Below are 19,203 nucleotides of genomic sequence, written 5' to 3'. Positions count from 1 at the left end.
ATTTGCTTTTCTAAGTATTTCTCACATACATTCTTCAAAGCAAACACCTGATCCACACATCCTCTACCACTTCTGAAACCACACTGCTCTTCCCCAATCTGATGCTCTGTACATGCCTTCACCCTCTCAATCAATACCCTCCCATATAATTTACCAGGAATACTCAACAGACTTATACCTCTGTAATTTGAGCACTCACTCTTATCCCCTTTGCCTTTGTACAATGGCACTATGCACGCATTCCGCCAATCCTCAGGCACCTCACCAAGAGTCATACATACATTAAATAACCTTACCAACCAGTCAACAATACAGTCACCCCCTTTTTTAATAAATTCCACTGCAATACCATCCAAACCTGCTGCCTTGCCGGCTTTCATCTTCCGCAAAGCTTTCACTATCTCTTCTCTGTTTACCAAATCATTTTCCCTAACCCTCTCACTTTGCACACCACCTCGACCAAAACACTCTATATCTGCCACTCTGTCATCAAACACATTCAACAAACATTCAAAATACTCACTCCATCTCCTTCTCACATCACCACTACTTTTTATCACCTCCCCATTTGCGCCCTTCACTGAAGTTCCCATTTGCTCCCTAGTCTTACGCAGTTTATTTACTTTATTTATATATATATATATATATATTATTATTTTTTATTATTATACTTTGTCGCTGTCTCCCGCGTTTGCGAGGTAGCGCAAGGAAACAGACGAAAGAAATGGCCCAACCCCCCCCTACACATGTATATACATACGTCCACACACGCAAATATACATACCTACACAGCTTTCCATGGTTTACCCCAGACGCTTCACATGCCTTGATTCAATCCACTGACAGCACGTCAACCCCGGTATACCACATCGCTCCAATTCACTCTATTCCTTGCCCTCCTTTCACCCTCCTGCATGTTCAGGCCCCGATCACACAAAATCTTTTTCACTCCATCTTTCCGCCTCCAATTTGGTCTCCCTCTTCTCCTCGTTCCCTCCACCTCCGACACATATATCCTCTTGGTCAATCTTTCCTCACTCATTCTCTCCATGTGCCCAAACCACTTCAAAACACCCTCTTCTGCTCTCTCAACCACGCTCTTTTTATTTCCACACATCTCTCACCCTTACGTTACTCACTCGATCAAACCACCTCACACCACACATTGTCCTCAAACATCTCATTTCCAGCACATCCATCCTCCTGCGCACAACTCTATCCATAGCCCACGCCTCACAACCATACAACATTGTTGGAACCTCTATTCCTTCAAACATACCCATTTTTGCTTTCCGAGATAATGTTCTCGACTTCCACACATTCTTCAAGGCCCCCAGAATTTTCGCCCCCTCCCCCACCCTATGATCCACTTCCGCTTCCATGGTTCCATCCGCTGCCAGATCCACTCCCAGATATCTAAAACACTTCACTTCCTCCAGTTTTTCTCCATTCAAACTCACCTCCCAATTGACTTGACCCTCAACCCTACTGTACCTAATAACCTTGCTCTTATTCACATTTACTCTTAACTTTCTTCTTCCACACACTTTACCAAACTCTGTCACCAGCTTCTGCAGTTTCTCACATGAATCAGCCACCAGCGCTGTATCATCAGCGAACAACAACTGACTCACTTCCCAAGCTCTCTCATCCCCAACAGACTTCATACTTGCTCCTCTTTCCAAAACTCTTGCATTCACCTCCCTAACAACCCCATCCATAAACAAATTAAACAACCATGGAGACATCACACACCCCTGCCGCAAACCTACATTCACTGAGAACCAATCACTTTCCTCTCTTCCTACACGTACACGTGCCTTACGTCCTCGATAAAAACTTTTCACTGCTTGTAACAACTTTCCTCCCACACCATATATTCTTAATATATATATATATATATATATATATTTCCATGGTTCCATCCGCTGACAGATCCACTCCCAGATATCTAAAACACTTCACTTCCTCCAGTTTTTCACCATTCAAACTCACCTCCCAATTGACTTGACCCTCAACCCTACTGTACCTAATAACCTTGCTCTTATTCACATTTACTCTTAACTTTCTTCTTCCACACACTTTACCAAACTCCGTCACCAGCTTCTGCAGTTTCTCACATGAATCCGCCACCAGCGCTGTATCATCAGCGAACAACAACTGTCTCACTTCCCAAGCTCTCTCATCCCCAACAGACTTCATACTTGCCCCTCTTTCCAAAACTCTTGCATTTACCTCCCTAACAACCCCATCCATAAACAAATTAAACAACCATGGAGACATCACACACCCCTGCCGCAAACCTACATTCACTGAGAACCAATCACTTTCCTCTCTTCCTACACGTACACATGCCTTACATCCTCGATAAAAACTTTTCACTGCTTCTAACAACTTGCCTCCCACAACATATATTCTTAATACCTTCCACAGAGCATCTCTATCAACTCTATCATATGCCTTCTCCAGATCCATAAATGCTACATACAAATCCATTTGCTTTTCTAAGTATTTCTCACATACATTCTTCAAAGCAAACACCTGATCCACCTGGATCATAGGGTGGGGGAAGGGGCGAAAATTTTGGGAGCCTTGAAAAATGTGTGGAAGTCGAGAACATTATCCCGGAAAGCAAAAATGGGTATGTTTGAAGGAATAGTAGTTCCAACAATGTTGTATGGTTGCGAGGCGTGGGCTATGGATAGAGTTGTGCGCAGGAGGATGGATGTGCTGGAAATGAGATGTTTGAGGACAATGTGTGGTGTGAGGTGGTTTGATCGAGTAAGTAACGTAAGGGTAAGAGAGATGTGTGGAAATAAAAAGAGCGTGGTTGAGAGAGCAGAAGAGGGTGTTTTAAAATGGTTTGGGCACATGGAGAGAATGAGTGAGGAAAGATTGACCAAGAGGATATATGTGTCGGAGGTGGAGGGAACGAGGAGAAGAGGGAGACCAAATTGGAGGTGGAAAGATGGAGTGAAAAAGATTTTGTGTGATCGGGGCCTGAACATGCAGGAGGGTGAAAGGAGGGCAAGGAATAGAGTGAATTGGAGCGATGTGGTATACAGGGGTTGACGTGCTGTCAGTGGATTGAATCAAGGCATGTGAAGCGTCCGGGGTAAACCATGGAAAGCTGTGTAGGTATGTATATTTGTGTGTGTGGACGTGTGTATGTACATGTGTATGGGGGGGGTTGGGCCATTTCTTTCGTCTGTTTCCTTCCGCTACCTCGCAAACGCGGGAGACAGCGACAAAGTATAAAAAAAAAAAAAAAAAAAAAAAAAATATATATATATTTATTTATTTATATTTATATTTATTTTGGAAAGATGGAGTGAGAAAGATTTTCTGTGATCGGGGCCTGAACATGCAGGAGGGTGAAAGGAGGGCAAGGAATAGAGTGAATTGGAGCAATGTGGTATACCGGGGTTGATGTGCTGTCAGTGGATTGAATCAAGGCATGTGAAGCGTCTGGGGTAAACCATGGAAAACTGTGTAGGTATGTATATTTGCGTGTGTGGACGTATGTATATACATGTGTATGGGGGTGGGTTGGGCCATTTCTTTCGTCTGTTTCCTTGCACTACCTCGCAAACGCGGGAGACAGCGACAAAGCAAAAAAAAAAAATATTTATTTTGCTTTGTCGCCGTCTCCTGCATTTGTGAGGTAGCGCAAGGAAACAGACGAAAGAATGGCCCAACCCGCCCACATATACATGCGTATACATACACGTCCACACACGCAAATATACATACCTATACATCTCAATGTACACACATATATACACACACAAACATATACATATATACACATGTACATAATTCATAGTCTGCCTTTAACTGTTCCCATCGCCACCCCGCCACACATGGAATAACAACCCCCTCCCCCCTCATGTGTGCGAGGTAGCGCTAGGAAAAGACACCAAAGACCCCATTCGTTCACACTCAGTCTCTAGCTGTCATGTAATAATGCACCGAAACCACAGCTACCTTTCCACATCCAGGCCCCAAACCACTTTCCATGGTTTACCCCAGACGCTTCACATGCTGTGGTTCAATCCATTGACAGCACGTCGACCCCAGTATACCACATAGTTCCAGTTCACTCTATTCCTTGCACGCCTTTCACCCTCCTGCATGTTCAGGCCCCGATCACCCAAAATCTTTTTCACTCCGTCTTTCCACCTAAAATTTGGTCTCCCTCTTCTCCTCGTTCCCTCCACCTCCGACACATATATCCTCTTGGTCAATCTTTCCTCACTCATTCTCTCCATGTGCCCAAACCACTTCAAAACACCCTCTTCTGCTCTCTCAACCATGCTCTTTTTATTTCCACACATCTCTCTTACCCTTACGTTACTCACTCGATCAAACAACCTCACACCACACATTGTCCTCAAACATCTCATTTCCAGCACATCCATCCTCCTGCGCACAACTCTATCCATAGCCCACGCCTCACAACCATACAACATTGTTGGAACCACTATTCCTTCAAACATACCCATTTTTGCTTTCCGAGATAATGTTCTTGACTTCCAAACATTCTTCAATGCTCCCAGAATTTTCGCCCCCTCCCCCAGCCTATGATTCACTTCTGCTTCCATGGTTCAATCCTCTGCCAGATCCACTCCCAGATATCTAAAACACTTTACTTCCTCCAGTTTTTCTCCATTCAAACTTACCTCCCAATTGACTTGACCCTCAACCCTACTGTACCTAATAACCTTGCTCTTATTCACATTTACTCTTAACTTTCTTCTTTCACACACTTTACCAAACTCAGTCACCAGCTTCTGCAATTTCTTACATGAATCAGCCACCAGCGCTGTATCATCAGCGAACAACAACTGACTCACTTCCCAAGCTCTCATCCACAACAGACTGCATACTTGCCTCTCTTTCCAAAACTCTTGCATTCACCTCCCTAACAACCCCATCCATAAACAAATTAAAGAACCATGGAGACATCACACAACCCTGCTGCAAACCTACATTCACTGAGACCCAATCACTTTCCTCTCTTCCTACACCTACACATGTCTTACATCCTCGATAAAAACTTTTCACTGCTTCTAACAACTTGCCTCCCACACCATATATTCTTAAAACCTTCCACAAAGCATCTCTATCAACTCTATCATATGCCTTCTCCAGATCCATAAATGCTACACACAAATCCATTTGTTTTTCTAAGTATTTCTCGCATACATTCTTCAAAGCAAACACCCGATCCACACATCCTCTACCACTTCTGAAACCACACTGCTGTTCCCCAATCTGATGCTCTGTACATGCCTTCACCCTCTCAATCAATACCCTCGCATATAATTTACCAGGAATACTCAACAAACTTATACCTCTGTAATTTGAGCACTCACTCTTATCCCCTTTGCCTTTGTGCAATGGCACTATGCAAGCATTCCGCCAATCCTCAGGCACCTCACCATGAATCATACATACATTAAATAACCTCACCAACCAGTCAACAATACAGTCACCCCTTTTTCTAATAAATTCCCCTGCAATACCATCCAAACCTGCTGCCTTACCGGCTTTCATCTTCTGTAAAGCTTTTACTACCTCTTCTCTATTTACCGAATCATTTTCCTTAACCCTCTCAGTTTGCACACCACCTCGACCAAAACACCCTATATCTGCCACTCTGTCATCAAACACATTCAACAAACCTTCAAAATACTCACTCCATCTCCTTCTCACATCACCACTACTTGTTATCACCTCCCCATTTGCGCCCTTCACTGAAGTTCCCATTTGCTCTCTTGTCTTACGCACTTTATGTACCTCCTTCCAGAACATCTTTTTATTCTCCCTAAAATTTAATGATACTCTCTCACCCCAACTCTCATTTGCCCTTTTTTTCACCTCTTGCACCTTTCTCTTTCTTTTATACATCTCCCACTCAATTGCATTTTTTCCCTGCAAAAATCGTCCAAATGCCTCTCTCTTCTCTTTCACTAATACTCTTACTTCTTCATCCCACCACTCACTACCCTTTCTAATCAACCCATCTCCCAGTCTTCTCATGCCACAAGCATCTTTTGCGCAATCCATCACTGATTCCCTAAATACATCCCATTCCTCCCACACTCCCCTTACTTCCATTGTTCTCACCTTTTTCCATTCTGTACTCAGTCTCTCCTGGTACTTCCTCACACAAGTCTCCTTCCCAAGCTCACTTACTCTCACCACCCTCTTCACCCCAACATTCACTCTTCTTTTCTGAAAACCCATACAAATCTTCACCTTAACCTCCACAAGATGATGATCAGACATCCCTCCAGTTGCACCTCTCAGCACATTAACATCCAAAAGTCTCTCTTTCGCGCGCCTGTCAATTAACACGTAATCCAATAACGCTCTCTGGCCATCTCTCCTACTTACATAAGTATACTTATGTATATCTCGCTTTTTAAACCAGGTATTCCCAATCATCAGTCCTTTTTCAGCACATAAATCTACAAGCTCTTCACCATTTCCATTTACAACACTGAACACCCCATGTATACCAATTATTCCCTCAACTGCCACATTACTCACCTTTGCATTCAAATCACCCATGACTATAACCCGGTCTCGTGCATCAAAACCACTAACACACTCATTTAGCTGCTCCCAAAACACTTGCCGCTCATGATCTTTCTTCTCATGCCCAGGTGCATATGCACCAATAATCACCCATCTCTCTCCATCAACTTTCAGTTTTACCCATATTAATCGAGAATTTACTTTCTTACATTCTATCACATACTCCCACAACTCCTGTTTCCGGAGTATTGCTACTCCTTCCCTTGCTCTTGTCTTCTCACTAACCCCTGACTTTACTCCCAAGACCTTCCCAAACCACTCTTCCCCTTTACCCTTGAGCTTCGTTTCACTCAGAGCCAAAACATCCAGGTTCCTTTCCTCAAACATACTACCTATCTCTCCTTTTTTCACATCTTGGTTATTTAATGTATGTATGACTCATGGTGAGGTGCCTGAGGATTGGCGGAATGCGTGCATAGTGCCATTGTACAAAGGCAAAGGGGATAAGAGTGAGTGCTCAAATTACAGAGGTATAAGTTTGTTGAGTATTCCTGGTAAATTATATGGAGGGTATTGATTGAGAGGGTGAAGGCGTGTACAGAGCATCAGATTGGGGAAGAGCAGTGTGGTTTCAGAAGTGGTAGAGGATGTGTGGATCAGGTGTTTGCTTTGAAGAATGTGTGTGAGAAATACTTAGAAAAGCAAATGGATTTGTATGTAGCATTTATGGATCTGGAGAAGGCATATGATAGAGTTGATAGAGATGCTCTGTGGAAGGTATTAAGAATATATGGTGTGGGAGGAAAGTTGTTAGAAGCAGTGAAAAGTTTTTATTGAGGATGTAAGGCATGTGTACGTGTAGGAAGAGAGGAAAGTGATTGGTCCTCAGTGAATGTAGGTTTGCGGCAGGGGTGTGTGATGTCTCCATGGTTGTTTAATTTGTTTATGGATGGGGTTGTTAGGGAGGTGAATGCAATAGTTTTGGAAAGAGGGGCAAGTATGAAGTCTGTTGGGGATGAGAGAGCTTGGGAAGTGAATCAGTTGTTGTTCGCTGATGATACAGCGCTGGTGGCTGATTCATGTGAGAAACTGCAGAAGCTGGTAACTGAGTTTGGTAAACTGTGTGAAAGAAGAAAGTTAAGAGTAAATGTGAATAAGAGCAAGGTTATTAGGTACAGTAGGGTTGAGGGTCAAGTAAATTGGGTGGTAAGTTTGAATGGAGAAAAACTGGAGGAAGTGAAGTGTTTTAGATATCTGGAAGTGGATTTGGCAGCGGATGGAACCATGGAAGTGAAGTTAATCATAGGGTGGGAGAGGGGGCGAAAGTTCTGGGAGCCTTGAAGAATGTGTGGAAGTCGAGAAGATTATCTCGGAAAGCAAAAATGGGTATGTTTGAAGGAATAGTGGTTCCAACAATGTGTTATTGTTGCGAGGCGTGGGCTATGGATAGAGTTGTGCGGAGGAGGGTTGATGTGCTGGAAATGAGATGTTTGAGGACAATTTGTGGTGTGAGGTGGTTTGATCGAGTAAGTAATGTAAGGGTAAGAGAGATTTTATTTATTTTGCTTTGTCACTGTCTCCCACGTTTGCAAGGTAGCACAAGGAAACAGACGAAAGAAATTGCCAAACCCACCCCCATACACATGTATATACACACACGTACACACACGCAAATATACATACCTATACATCTCAATGTACACATATATATACACACACAGACACATACATATATACCCATGCACACAATTCACACTGTCTGCCTTTATTCATTCCCATCGCCACCTCGCCACACATGGAATACCATCCCCCTCCCCCCTCATGTGTGCGGGGTAGTGCTAGGAAAAGACAACAAAGGCCTCATTCGTTCGCACTCAGTATCTAGCTGTCATGCAATAATACCCGAAACCCCAGCTCCCTTTCCACATCCAGGCCCCACAGAACTTTCCATGGTTTACCCCAGACGCTTCACATGCCCTGGTTCAATCCACTGACAGCACGTCAACCCCGGTATACCACATCGATCCAATTCACTCTATTCCTTGCCCGCCTTTCACCCTCCTGCATGTTCAGGCCCCGATCACTCAAAATCTTTTTCACTCCATCTTTCCACCTTCAAGTTGGTCTCCCACTTGTCCTCGTTCCCTCCGACTCCAACACATATATCCTCTTGGTCAATCTTTCCTCACCCATTCTCTCCATGTGCCCAAACCATTTCAAAACACCCTCTTCTGCTCTCTCAACCACACTCTTTATTTCCACACATCTCTCTTACCCTTACATTACTTACTCGATGAAACCACCTCACACCACACATTGTGGTGGTTTGATCGAGTAAGTAATGTAAGGGTAAGAGAGATGTATGGAAATAAAAAGAGTGTGGTTGAGAGAGCAGAAGAGGGTGTTTTTAAATGGTTTGGGCACATGGAGAGAATGAGTGAGGAAAGATTGACCAAGAGGGTATATGTGTCTGAGGTGGAAAGATGGAGTGAAAAAGATTTTGTGTGATCGGGGCCTGAACATGCAGGAGGGTGAAAGGCGGGCAAGGAATAGAGTGCATTGGAACGATGTGGTATACTGGGGTCGACATACTGTCAGTGGATTGAACTAGGTCATGTGAAGCATCTGGGGTAAACAATGGAAATTTCTGTATAGCCTGGATGTGGAAAGGGAGCTGTGGTTTCAGTGCATTATTACATGACAGCTAGAGACTGAGTGTGAACGAATGTGGCCTTTATTGCCTTTTCGTAGCACTACCTCACACACATGAGGGGGGAGGGTGTTGTTATTCCATGTGTGGCAGGGTGGCGATGGGAATGAATAAAGGCAGACTTTATGAATTATGTACATGGGTATATATGTATATGTCTGTGTGTGTATATATATGTATACATTGAGATGTATAGGTATGTATATGTGCTTTGTGTGGACGTGTATGTATATACATGGATATGTGTGTGGGTTGGGCCATTCTTTCGTCTGTTTCTTTGCGCTACTTCGCTAACGCGGGAGACAGCGACAAAGCAAGATGATAATAAAAAAAAGTGTACTGACAAGGTGTGTAAGAGAATGATGATTGAAGGCATGTATAGATCATCATGTTGGTGAGGAATCGTGTAGTTTCAGGAGTGGTAAAGGTGTTGATTGGGTGTTATTGAGAAACACAGAGGAATGGAAGTTAAGTCAAGTAGCAAAAAACCTGTGGGTCCCTTCTAGGCTGTTTCAGATAGGGGATGAGAAATGAAACTCATAGATCAGTGTGGCAAGAGTAGGGAGACAATCATAATTGAAATAGAAAAACACTAAACTTTTCATGGAGCTAAGAAGATGCAAATAATTGCATTCGTGGATATGAAGTAACTATTTATTGTCTGTTCTTAAGCGATTCTATGGTACTACTTTCAACCACTGTAGCTTGTAAATCATCCCAGATACTAGCAATCCTGTTGCAGAAATAGTACTTTCTTTCATATGAGGTAAAACATTTGCTCTTAGTAGATTTGAATGCCTGGATCAGATCGCCTCTTAACCTTCAATTTTCTAAACTAAGTAGGTTTACATTGTTTATTTGCCTCATAGGATTTGTTTCTAAGTCCAGGAATTATCTTGTCTCTGAACTCTCTTTTTTCTAAACATGTCTTTTTTTCAAGCTGAGTGACCAAAACTGAACACAATATTCAGTATATGGATATACTAGTGACTTGTAAAGAGTAAGGTTAATTTCTCTGGACTTAAGTTTGGTAGCTTTACCTAAAAATCTACGAATTCTGTTCGCCCCTTTTAACTCGATCTTTGTACTGAATACTTGGCTTTAGATCACCAGAAATTATTACTTCCAAGTCTTTTTCCTCATTTTTTTTTATTTTTATTACCAGTATGTGAGACTTGCTGATATTAAAATCCATTTGCCACCTGTGAGCCGAGTCTTAGTTTGTCTGTGTCTGTTTGAAGCTCCAAAATTTTCTGTTTCTATTATAGATTTATTTTCCTGTGTAGTGTCAACTGTAAGATTTGATATCTTTCAAACCAGCCCATTCAGTATCATGAATATATATGAGAACCAGAACTAGTCCTAAAACTGATCCTTATGGCACAATTCTTGTTACATCTGGCTAGTCTGAGCCTTGACCATTAATCAGACCTGTTTGTTTATGGCTTGTTAACCATTTTCTTAACTACCACTGTACAACCCCCTTTTGTTTATAACCTTTGATATGAATCTTTTTCAAATGCTTTTTTGAAAATCCAGGTAGATGACATCATCTGCATTACTTTCATCATACTATTTTTTTATTTATTTTGCTTTGTCGCTGTCTCCCGCATTTGCGAGGTACCGCAAGGAAACAGACGAAAGAAATGGCCCAACCCACCCCCATACACATGTATATACATACACGTCCACACACGCAAATATACATACCCATACATCTCAATATACACATGGATATACACACACAGACACATACATATATACATATGCACACAATTCACACTGTCTGCCTTTATTCATTCCCATCGCCACCTCGCCACACATGGAATTACATCCCCCTCCCCCCTCATGTGTGCGAGGTAGCGCTAGGAAAAGACAACAAAGGCCCCATTCGTTCACACTCAGTCTCTAGCTGTCATGCAATAATGCCCAAAACCACAGCTCCCTTTCCACATCCAGGCCCCACACAACTTTCCATGGTTTACCCCAGACGCTTCACGTGCCCTGATTCAATCCATTGACAGCATGTCAACCCCGGTGTACCACATCGATCCAATTCACTCTATTCCTTGCCCGCCTTTCACCCTCCTGCATGTTCAGGCCCCGATTACTCAAAATCTTTTTCACTCCATCTTTCCACCTCCAATTTGGTCTCCCACTTCTCCTCGTTCCCTCCACCTCTGACACATATATCCTCTTTGTCAATCTTTCCTCACTCATTCTCTCCATGTGCCCAAACCATTTCAAAACACCCTCTTCTGCTCTCTCAACCACGCTCTTTTTATTTCCACACATCTCTCTTACCCTTACATTACTTACTCGATCAAACCACCTCACACCACATATTGTCCTCAGACGTCTCATTTCCAGCACATCCAACCTCCTGCGCACAGCTCTATCCATAGCCCACGCCGCACAACCGTACAACATTGTTGGAACTACTATTCCTTCAAACATAGCCATTTTTGCTTTCCGAGATAATGTTCTCGACTTCCACACATTCTTCAAGGCTCCCAGGATTTTCGCCCCCTCCCCCACCTTATGATTTACCTCCGCTTCCATGGTTCCATCTACTGCCAGATCCACTCCCAGATATCTAAAACAATTCACTTCCTCCAGTTTTTCTCCATTCAAACTTACCTCCCAATTGACTTGACCCTCAACCCTACTGTACCTAATAACCTTGCTCTTATTCACATTTACTCTTAACTTTAACTTTCTTCTTTCACACACTTTTTCAAACTCAGTCACCAGCTTCTGCAGTTTCTCACATGAATCAGCCACCAACGCTGTATCATCAGCGAACAACTGATTCACTTCCCAAGCTCTCACATCCCCAACAGACTGCATACTTACCCCTCTTTCCAAAACTCTTGCATTCACCTCCCTAACAACCCCATCCATAAACAGATTAAACAACCATGGAGACATCACACACCCCTGCCGCAAACCTACATTCACTGAGAACCAATCTCTTTCCTCTCTTCCTACAAGTACACATGCCTTACATCCTCGATAAAAACTTTTCACTGCTTCTAACAACTTGCCTCCCACACCATATATTCTTAAAACCTTCCACAGAGCATCTCTATCAACTCTATCATATGCCTTCTCCATATCCATATATGCTACATACAAATCCATTTGTTTTTCTAAGTATTTCTCACACACATTCTTCAAATCAAACACCTGATCCACACATCCTCTACCACTTCTGAAACCACACTGCTCTTCCCCAAACTGATGCTCTGTACATCATACATGTTGATTATTATATCATTAAAGAAATCAAGCAGATTGTAAGACATGAAGTTTCATCGAAAACCATGTTGAGAATCTTTTCTAAATTGGTGGTACTCTATTTGCAGTCTTATACCAAATGATAAGAGGAGCATTAGTGAATTTGATGCCATGCCCATACACAAGAATCTCTTTGATGACAATCAATTTTAGGTTAAGATAAACCCAGACCCTAGGTATTTGGCTAAGAATGAAATGATTGAGAAATATCCCTATTGCCATCAAAACTTGGAAAACTCGATTGAGAGTATCTTTCTTTATGCCCAGTTAAAAACCAAAGAAACTTGGGGTAACCATTCTGAAATTTTGTAAACTTGTTTTCTTGTCTCAACCTGGGCTTGAAACAAAAGCACTTGATTTGAACTTCTATTGGTGTCCTTTACCTTATCCTTCTTGGAAACATCTCTTTAGAGGAAATTAAAGGAAGGGGTCTTTGGCACTCACTCACTTACCATCTTTGTCAGACAATACCATAATTTAGACATTCTGAATATGTCCTCTGTGGCTCTTGGGATTCCTTTTCCTGGAAAAATGTTGCAGTGAGCCTCCAAATTACCATTGAAAGTATTGTTTTGCTCTTTGTAGTTTGGCTTGCATTCTTTTAGGACTGACCACAGAGAGAAATGTGGGTTTTCAGGTTTGAAAAACCTCAAAAGTGAGCTACTTTGTCTGGTTTTCTGCTTGCTCTCTCTCTCTCTCTCTCTCTCTCTCTCTCTCTCTCTCTCTCTCTCTCTCTCTCTCTCTCTCTCTCTCTCTCTCTCTCTCTCTCTCTCTCTCTCTCTCTCTCTCTCTCTCTCTCTCTCTCTCTCTCTCTCTCTCTCTCTCTCTCTCTCTCTCTCTCTCTCTCTCTCTCTCTCTCTCTCTCTCTCTCTCTCTCTCTCTCTCTCTCTCTCTCTCTCTCTCTCTCTCTCTCTCTCTCTCTCTCTCTCTCTCTCTCTCTCTCTCTCTCTCTCTCTCTCTCTCTCTCTCTCTCTCTCTCTCTCTCTCTCTCTCTCTCTCTCTCTCTCTCTCTCTCTCTCTCTCTCTCTCTCTCTCTCTCTCTCTCTCTCTCTCTCTCTCTCTCTCTCTCTCTCTCTCTCTCTCTCTCTCTCTCTCTCTCTCTCTCTCTCTCTCTCTCTCTCTCTCTCTCTCTCTCTCTCTCTCTCTCTCTCTCTCTCTCTCTCTCTCTCTCTCTCTCTCTCTCTCTCCTCTCTCTCTCTCTCTCTCTCTCTCTCTCTCTCTCTCTCTCTCTCTCTCTCTCTCTCTCTCAAGGACGGGAAGTCTAGCCCCCTCCTTACCAGAAACACTATGCAAAAGTCCTATGCCTGTTATCCTTGATGATAATATAGAAAATCTCTCATGCTTGTGGAACACCTCTTGAGAGAGAATGGTTTTTTGAAATTCAAAACCTACATTTCTCAAGATCTTTTATTCTCTCCTCTTGTCTTGCTGACCTCTCTTTCTTTTTCTGTGCTTTTCCCTAGTTCCACTGCTTTCTGTCTCTTGGTATCTTCCATTTAGCACTTTTTTTTTTATTGGTATTATCCTACCGATTTCCGGTTTTCTCACGAAATATTTTTCTTTGCTTTTATGTTATGATCTTTAAAGATGGCTGTAGTTTGTTGTAAAGATGGCCATAGTTTGTTTGTAAAAATGTTCATTGATTGCTCTCCAATCCATTTTGTTATGGTGAAGATTCATGCCCGTCGACTAATTGGGTTGCGGAGTTGCTGTACCACATTCACATTTATTTGTTTATGAATTTTGTTACTCTCATTTCTATGGCATTATGATCTGATGAACCTGTATCATTCACTTCAGTACCATGTTTGAGAATAGTGCCATTTCATATGCAGTGGCAAGATCTGCTGTGTTGTTTCACCTTATTAGTTGGTGGTTTATCTGTACATGATTGACATACAAAGATTTGATTAAACCTTTAGAATAGTTCCTTTTTTTCTGCTGATCCATGGTTCATTCCTTCATATTTATATATACATTTATACTTTGCTCCTTTAATCCTACCAGTCAATAAAATGGAAGTAAATGTCACCAAATAGCATGATTCTTTGATCAAGGTTTTCTATCTTCTCTTCTGCATTTGCTGTAATTCTTGGATGGCATTTAGCTTGGTTTTTGATAGTATGCATGATATAAATTTAATCTGTTTATGGCTGAGATGCTCACTACACTTAGGTCACAATTTGGGGGAGACTATGGAGAAAATGGAAGGATGTAGCTAAAGAGACATTCTGGTATTGAGGTATGAACATTCAGGAGGGTGAGAAGTTTTTATTGGTTGGATAGAATAGGAAATGCGAGGTGTATTGGTGATGACATAATGTTCTGAACCAAGGCAGATGAATAGGTCACAATAAACTTTGGAGTAGTTAGTGAGGCTTAACTGTGGATGATAGTCTGGTTTTGTGTTAGTGGGAAAGGAAGTTAGGTAAAGAATGAAGACACAGAGCAGAGTGATGATATTGTGAATATTTCCAATATGGACAATATGTTTGTCTAAGGAATAATTTTAGCTTCCTTGTTTGAAATTTGGAAAGTACTGTTTTGGTTTAAATAGTGATAGAAAATGTTTCATCTCTATATCCATGTGGATGTTATTTGAAATATATAAAAGGATGCTGATGATGATTGATAGCAGTTTTTTATTGTTATAAAAATTTCATTAATGTGAGCTTAGAAATGAGAAGAAAAATCTGTCAATTCTTTTATTTGCAGATGGAAGGCACATAGGCTGAGATGATGAGAAAGACAGCCAAATCTCGGTCTACTGAGAGCTCTGCTGCTGCTGAGCGTTTAGCTGACTACAAAGGAGATGTAAGTTTTTATACAGTGAATCTGATTTCAGTCTTTTCAACATTTGTGGGGTACCTGCCTATTAACAAGTACTTGTGACAAGATTTTGCTTAAGGCAGGACTCGTGCATTGCCCCAGTTCATAGCTTGCTTGGTTGCTAATGCAGTTATCCTTTGCAGTCACACTGAGAATAAATGATATTTGGTTGATGTCTCACTTTTCTAACCCATATGACAAGGTTTCTTGTGAAAGAATGTGTTGAGTCCCGTCAATTTTGTTATTTTCGTTGGTAAAACAGCAAATAGCTGCTGCATTTCTTGCAGGGCATTCATGTATGTGTTTGATCTTTTTTCATTATACTTCAGGCTATGCTCGTAGGTATAATCATGCTGTATGATAGACATTTTGGTTTGAAACTTGCTTTTTCTCCTCCTCTCAGCTGTCACTCATGTTGTCTAATATCTACCCTGCATTCAAGGCTGTATTGTTGTGGATCTCTTAATTGTTCCTAGTTAGCTGAGGTGTACCATTCCCTTGATTATACTTATAAAGTGCTTTTGATCAGTCATATTCTGCTTTCACCACATATGGAATTGATTACATACATTATTATACTGCAAGTCCAAGATTATGATTATGATTCCTTCCAAAGTTGATTGAAAGTGAAAACTTTAATCTTGATTTCATTGCCTCCAGATTAGGTTTATTGAAGAAAGACAAAACAAAATTACTGACGTTGCAAGTTATGTTTAACCCTTTGGTTAGGCAACAGAAATAATTTTCGCACACACTGGAGTTAGAATTTTAATATATTGAAAGAAGATATCTTCTTCAGAGTATTCTTATGATTAATTAGAGATTAAGTTTCTAATTATTATGATGTGCAACTCATCGTAGTGCATCACTCTTTACAACTGCAGGGCACTCTTTAACTTACCCAGGTGAGTCATTGTTTACAAGTGTTTGGCACTCTGTAACTTATGCTGTACTGCTACCAGGACATGTGGTACTCCTGTAGTATTTTCAGGTATGCCAAGTGAGTTTTTTTTTTGTGAGTGTTTTTGTCACAAACAGAAATAACTAAAAGTGTTATTTCACTACTCTTATTGTCTTTGTGAGTGACACATGAGGGTGCACATCTTGTAAAGGCATCCAGTACATGTAAAAATTTGAGGCCTGTAGTGTTTAGGAATAATTCATAGGATGTCACTGCAAATATTAATGGCTGTAAATATTTGTTTTGCCTCGAGGCAGAGGAGGCCAGTTCCAGAATTGGCTCTCACATAAGATTAACTGCCTCATGGGCTTGGTTCTTATATGAGGTCAGCTGCATTTTAAGGGTTAAGATTTCAGAGACAGCAAAATCCTGCATCCGCATGTCAAAATGGAGTTCTCTACTTAAGTTGTCAGTTCCATTTGGTGAACATTAGGTTCTAGAGTTTTGCATGTGATACATGGCAGCATTCAGAATGGAACACTTTTCCTATCATATTAACCTCTTCACGGGTGCTGAAGTGGTCAGAACAGAGAGGGGTGAAGGTCAAGTGGTACTGGTGGTAAGGAGAGATGAAGTGGTAGTGGTAGTAAGGGAAGGTCAAGTGGTACTGGTGGTAAGGGAAGTCAGGTGGTACTGGTGGTAAGATTGGCTTGAATGGGGGGGAGGGGTGCCTCATCTTGTGTGCCAGTACTCTCTAGTATGGGTCTTCTCAGATGTACAGGGTTGGGAGAGGTAAGTGGTCACCCCATCAGTAGCAGCACTATTCATGGAGGAGGAGGATTTTGCTGGCTCCATGTTCTCCTTAAAATTATATAGTTGGCTCCATTTTGTTGAGAGGGACAAGGGAGAGTGGCTCACCATCAACAAAGGTCTTGGAACCAGTGTCTCTTCTTCAGCATGTAATGTATGCTGCTGGACTGCTGTCATTCTATCTGGCCAACTTAAATGGTCGGAGAAGTTTAGTTGCCATCTGGAATTACTTTTGCTTCTCATACACTCTCAGGTGGCTTTTCATTGATTTCCATAAGGTGGCTACCAGCTTGCTAAGGTATTTGGTGTTCATGTTAACCAGCTGACTCCAAAGTAAATGGTCAGTGGGGAATCCAGAATTAATCATCACAACATTGTTGCCCTAACAGGAATCTTGCTTCCTTGATTGGTTCCAGTATGTCACACAGCTCACTTAGGAGGATTCTCTCATGTATAATAGTGTTTGGGATTTTCAAAGTTCAACTTGATCTAAATTCTCTGGGGGATGCATAACACAGACTGGATCATGGTTCCACCAATTGGCATTGGCTTGTCGAAGTTTGGGGCAGCTCCTTCAGTAGCTCTATGCTGATGATAAGTTTCCTGACTTTTAACATTATTGTACACCAATGTGATCTTACTGATCACATTGCATAGAAAACCTGCTTCCTTCATGCTATTCTTGACCACAAGCTATGTGATGTGAGTAAAATTGTCATAATGTTGGAGATGTGTGAAGAAATCATCAGCTGACTGGTCACCATCACTGTCAGACTCTTTCATATGTTCTTCAGTATAGCATGGGAGTCTGTTTTAAGCATGTTGGTGGCATTGCCTGTTATTACATGTTTCATTTTGTCAGCTAGTTGGTATTCATTCATGATTTCCTTGTACTGTGCTGTGATACCGTCAGCCACTGAACTGCTTGCTTGAAAGCATGGCTCTCTCCAGCAGTCTCTTGTGAAAGAAATGGACTCTGACACTATTAAATGGACACATTTGGCAAGTTGTGTACATGTTGTCAGTCAGGGATATGTCTGCACTGAACTGAAATGTGTTGGGATTTTGGATAGTGATACATTATCAGCACATGTGTATCAGACTGTTTGTGTTTGGGTATAACTAGATGGTGATCATTGTCTTTCAGCATCCTCTTGAATTCAATACTTTTAACTCAAGTGAATTTCTTTGGTGATACTGCCATATACTTAGGGATGATCTTAATTAATTTTCCCTGCATTGGGTGAGAAGCTTATTGTTAATGTTGTACATAGCTCCTTGTGCTGGGTTGCCCTGTCACTTTTGTATCATCCCTAGGGCATTCACAGCAGTTGTTCAGGATATTTCCTCTACATCATAAGAAAGAGATGATGAATTTCTTGAATTATGAATGCCATAATGAAGCAACCACCCTGTTTGGTATAAGAATTTTTTTCACATATATCTGCCATGTCCTGCATTAGCGAGGTAGCATCAAGAACAGAGGACTGAGCGAAAGAGGTGAAAATCTTTGCTTGGTCCCCTTCTCTGTTCAGTCTTTTGGAAAAGTGAACTCTTGAGGTGAGGATTTCCATCCCCCTGCTTCCTCTCCTTTTAGGCGCCTTTTACAACATGCACGAAATATGTGGGAATTATTGTTTCTTCCCTATCACCAGGGATAATAAGAAAATATATATACTGGTATTTGTTCAGTAATTCATTTATGTGCTTTAATGCATTAGAGATTAGAACATGTTTATGTCAATCTTAGAACTAGTCTTCTTAGAGTTAATGAGTTTTCATACATTGTTTTTTTGTATATGTGAGATAATATCTCTGAAATTTTTATTTGAGCATTCATAGTTGCTTTAGCAGAGCTGTGCATGATTAGAACCCAAGATAGGTTTTAGGATTTACTATTTAAAAGTATTTTTATCTTTAAGTACATTTACTCATGTAAACTTCCAGTAAAAAATTTTCCTTTGAAAAGGAAACAAGATATAACTTGACAGACATAAATTGATGATACATAGGGTATACCAATGATTTAATTTCATATTGACAATCAGTTCCATGCAGATGAATCTCTTGCATGATATGTGTATAACTGTATTAACACAACTGATTC

General features: G+C 41.3%; 1 protein-coding gene across 3 annotated transcripts in view; it reads left to right on the top strand.

Moving 5' to 3' along the window:
- Positions 1-19,203, top strand: part of Sur-8 (leucine-rich repeat protein shoc-2) — a 203,127-nt gene that overhangs the window by 10,785 nt on the left and 173,139 nt on the right. For all 3 annotated transcript variants that reach the window (XM_071693535.1, XM_071693536.1, XM_071693538.1), the window contains exon 2: positions 15,272-15,370. In XM_071693535.1, the coding sequence (XP_071549636.1) occupies positions 15,293-15,370 (78 nt within the window). In that variant the 5' untranslated portion in view covers positions 15,272-15,292. The remainder of the gene's footprint in view (positions 1-15,271; positions 15,371-19,203) is intronic.

Source organism: Panulirus ornatus, chromosome 55, assembly GCF_036320965.1.
Source record: "Panulirus ornatus isolate Po-2019 chromosome 55, ASM3632096v1, whole genome shotgun sequence".
Lineage (NCBI taxonomy): Eukaryota > Metazoa > Arthropoda > Malacostraca > Decapoda > Palinuridae > Panulirus > Panulirus ornatus.
Note: the sequence above shows the minus strand (reverse complement) of the source record. Positions and strands in the feature narration are given on the sequence as shown.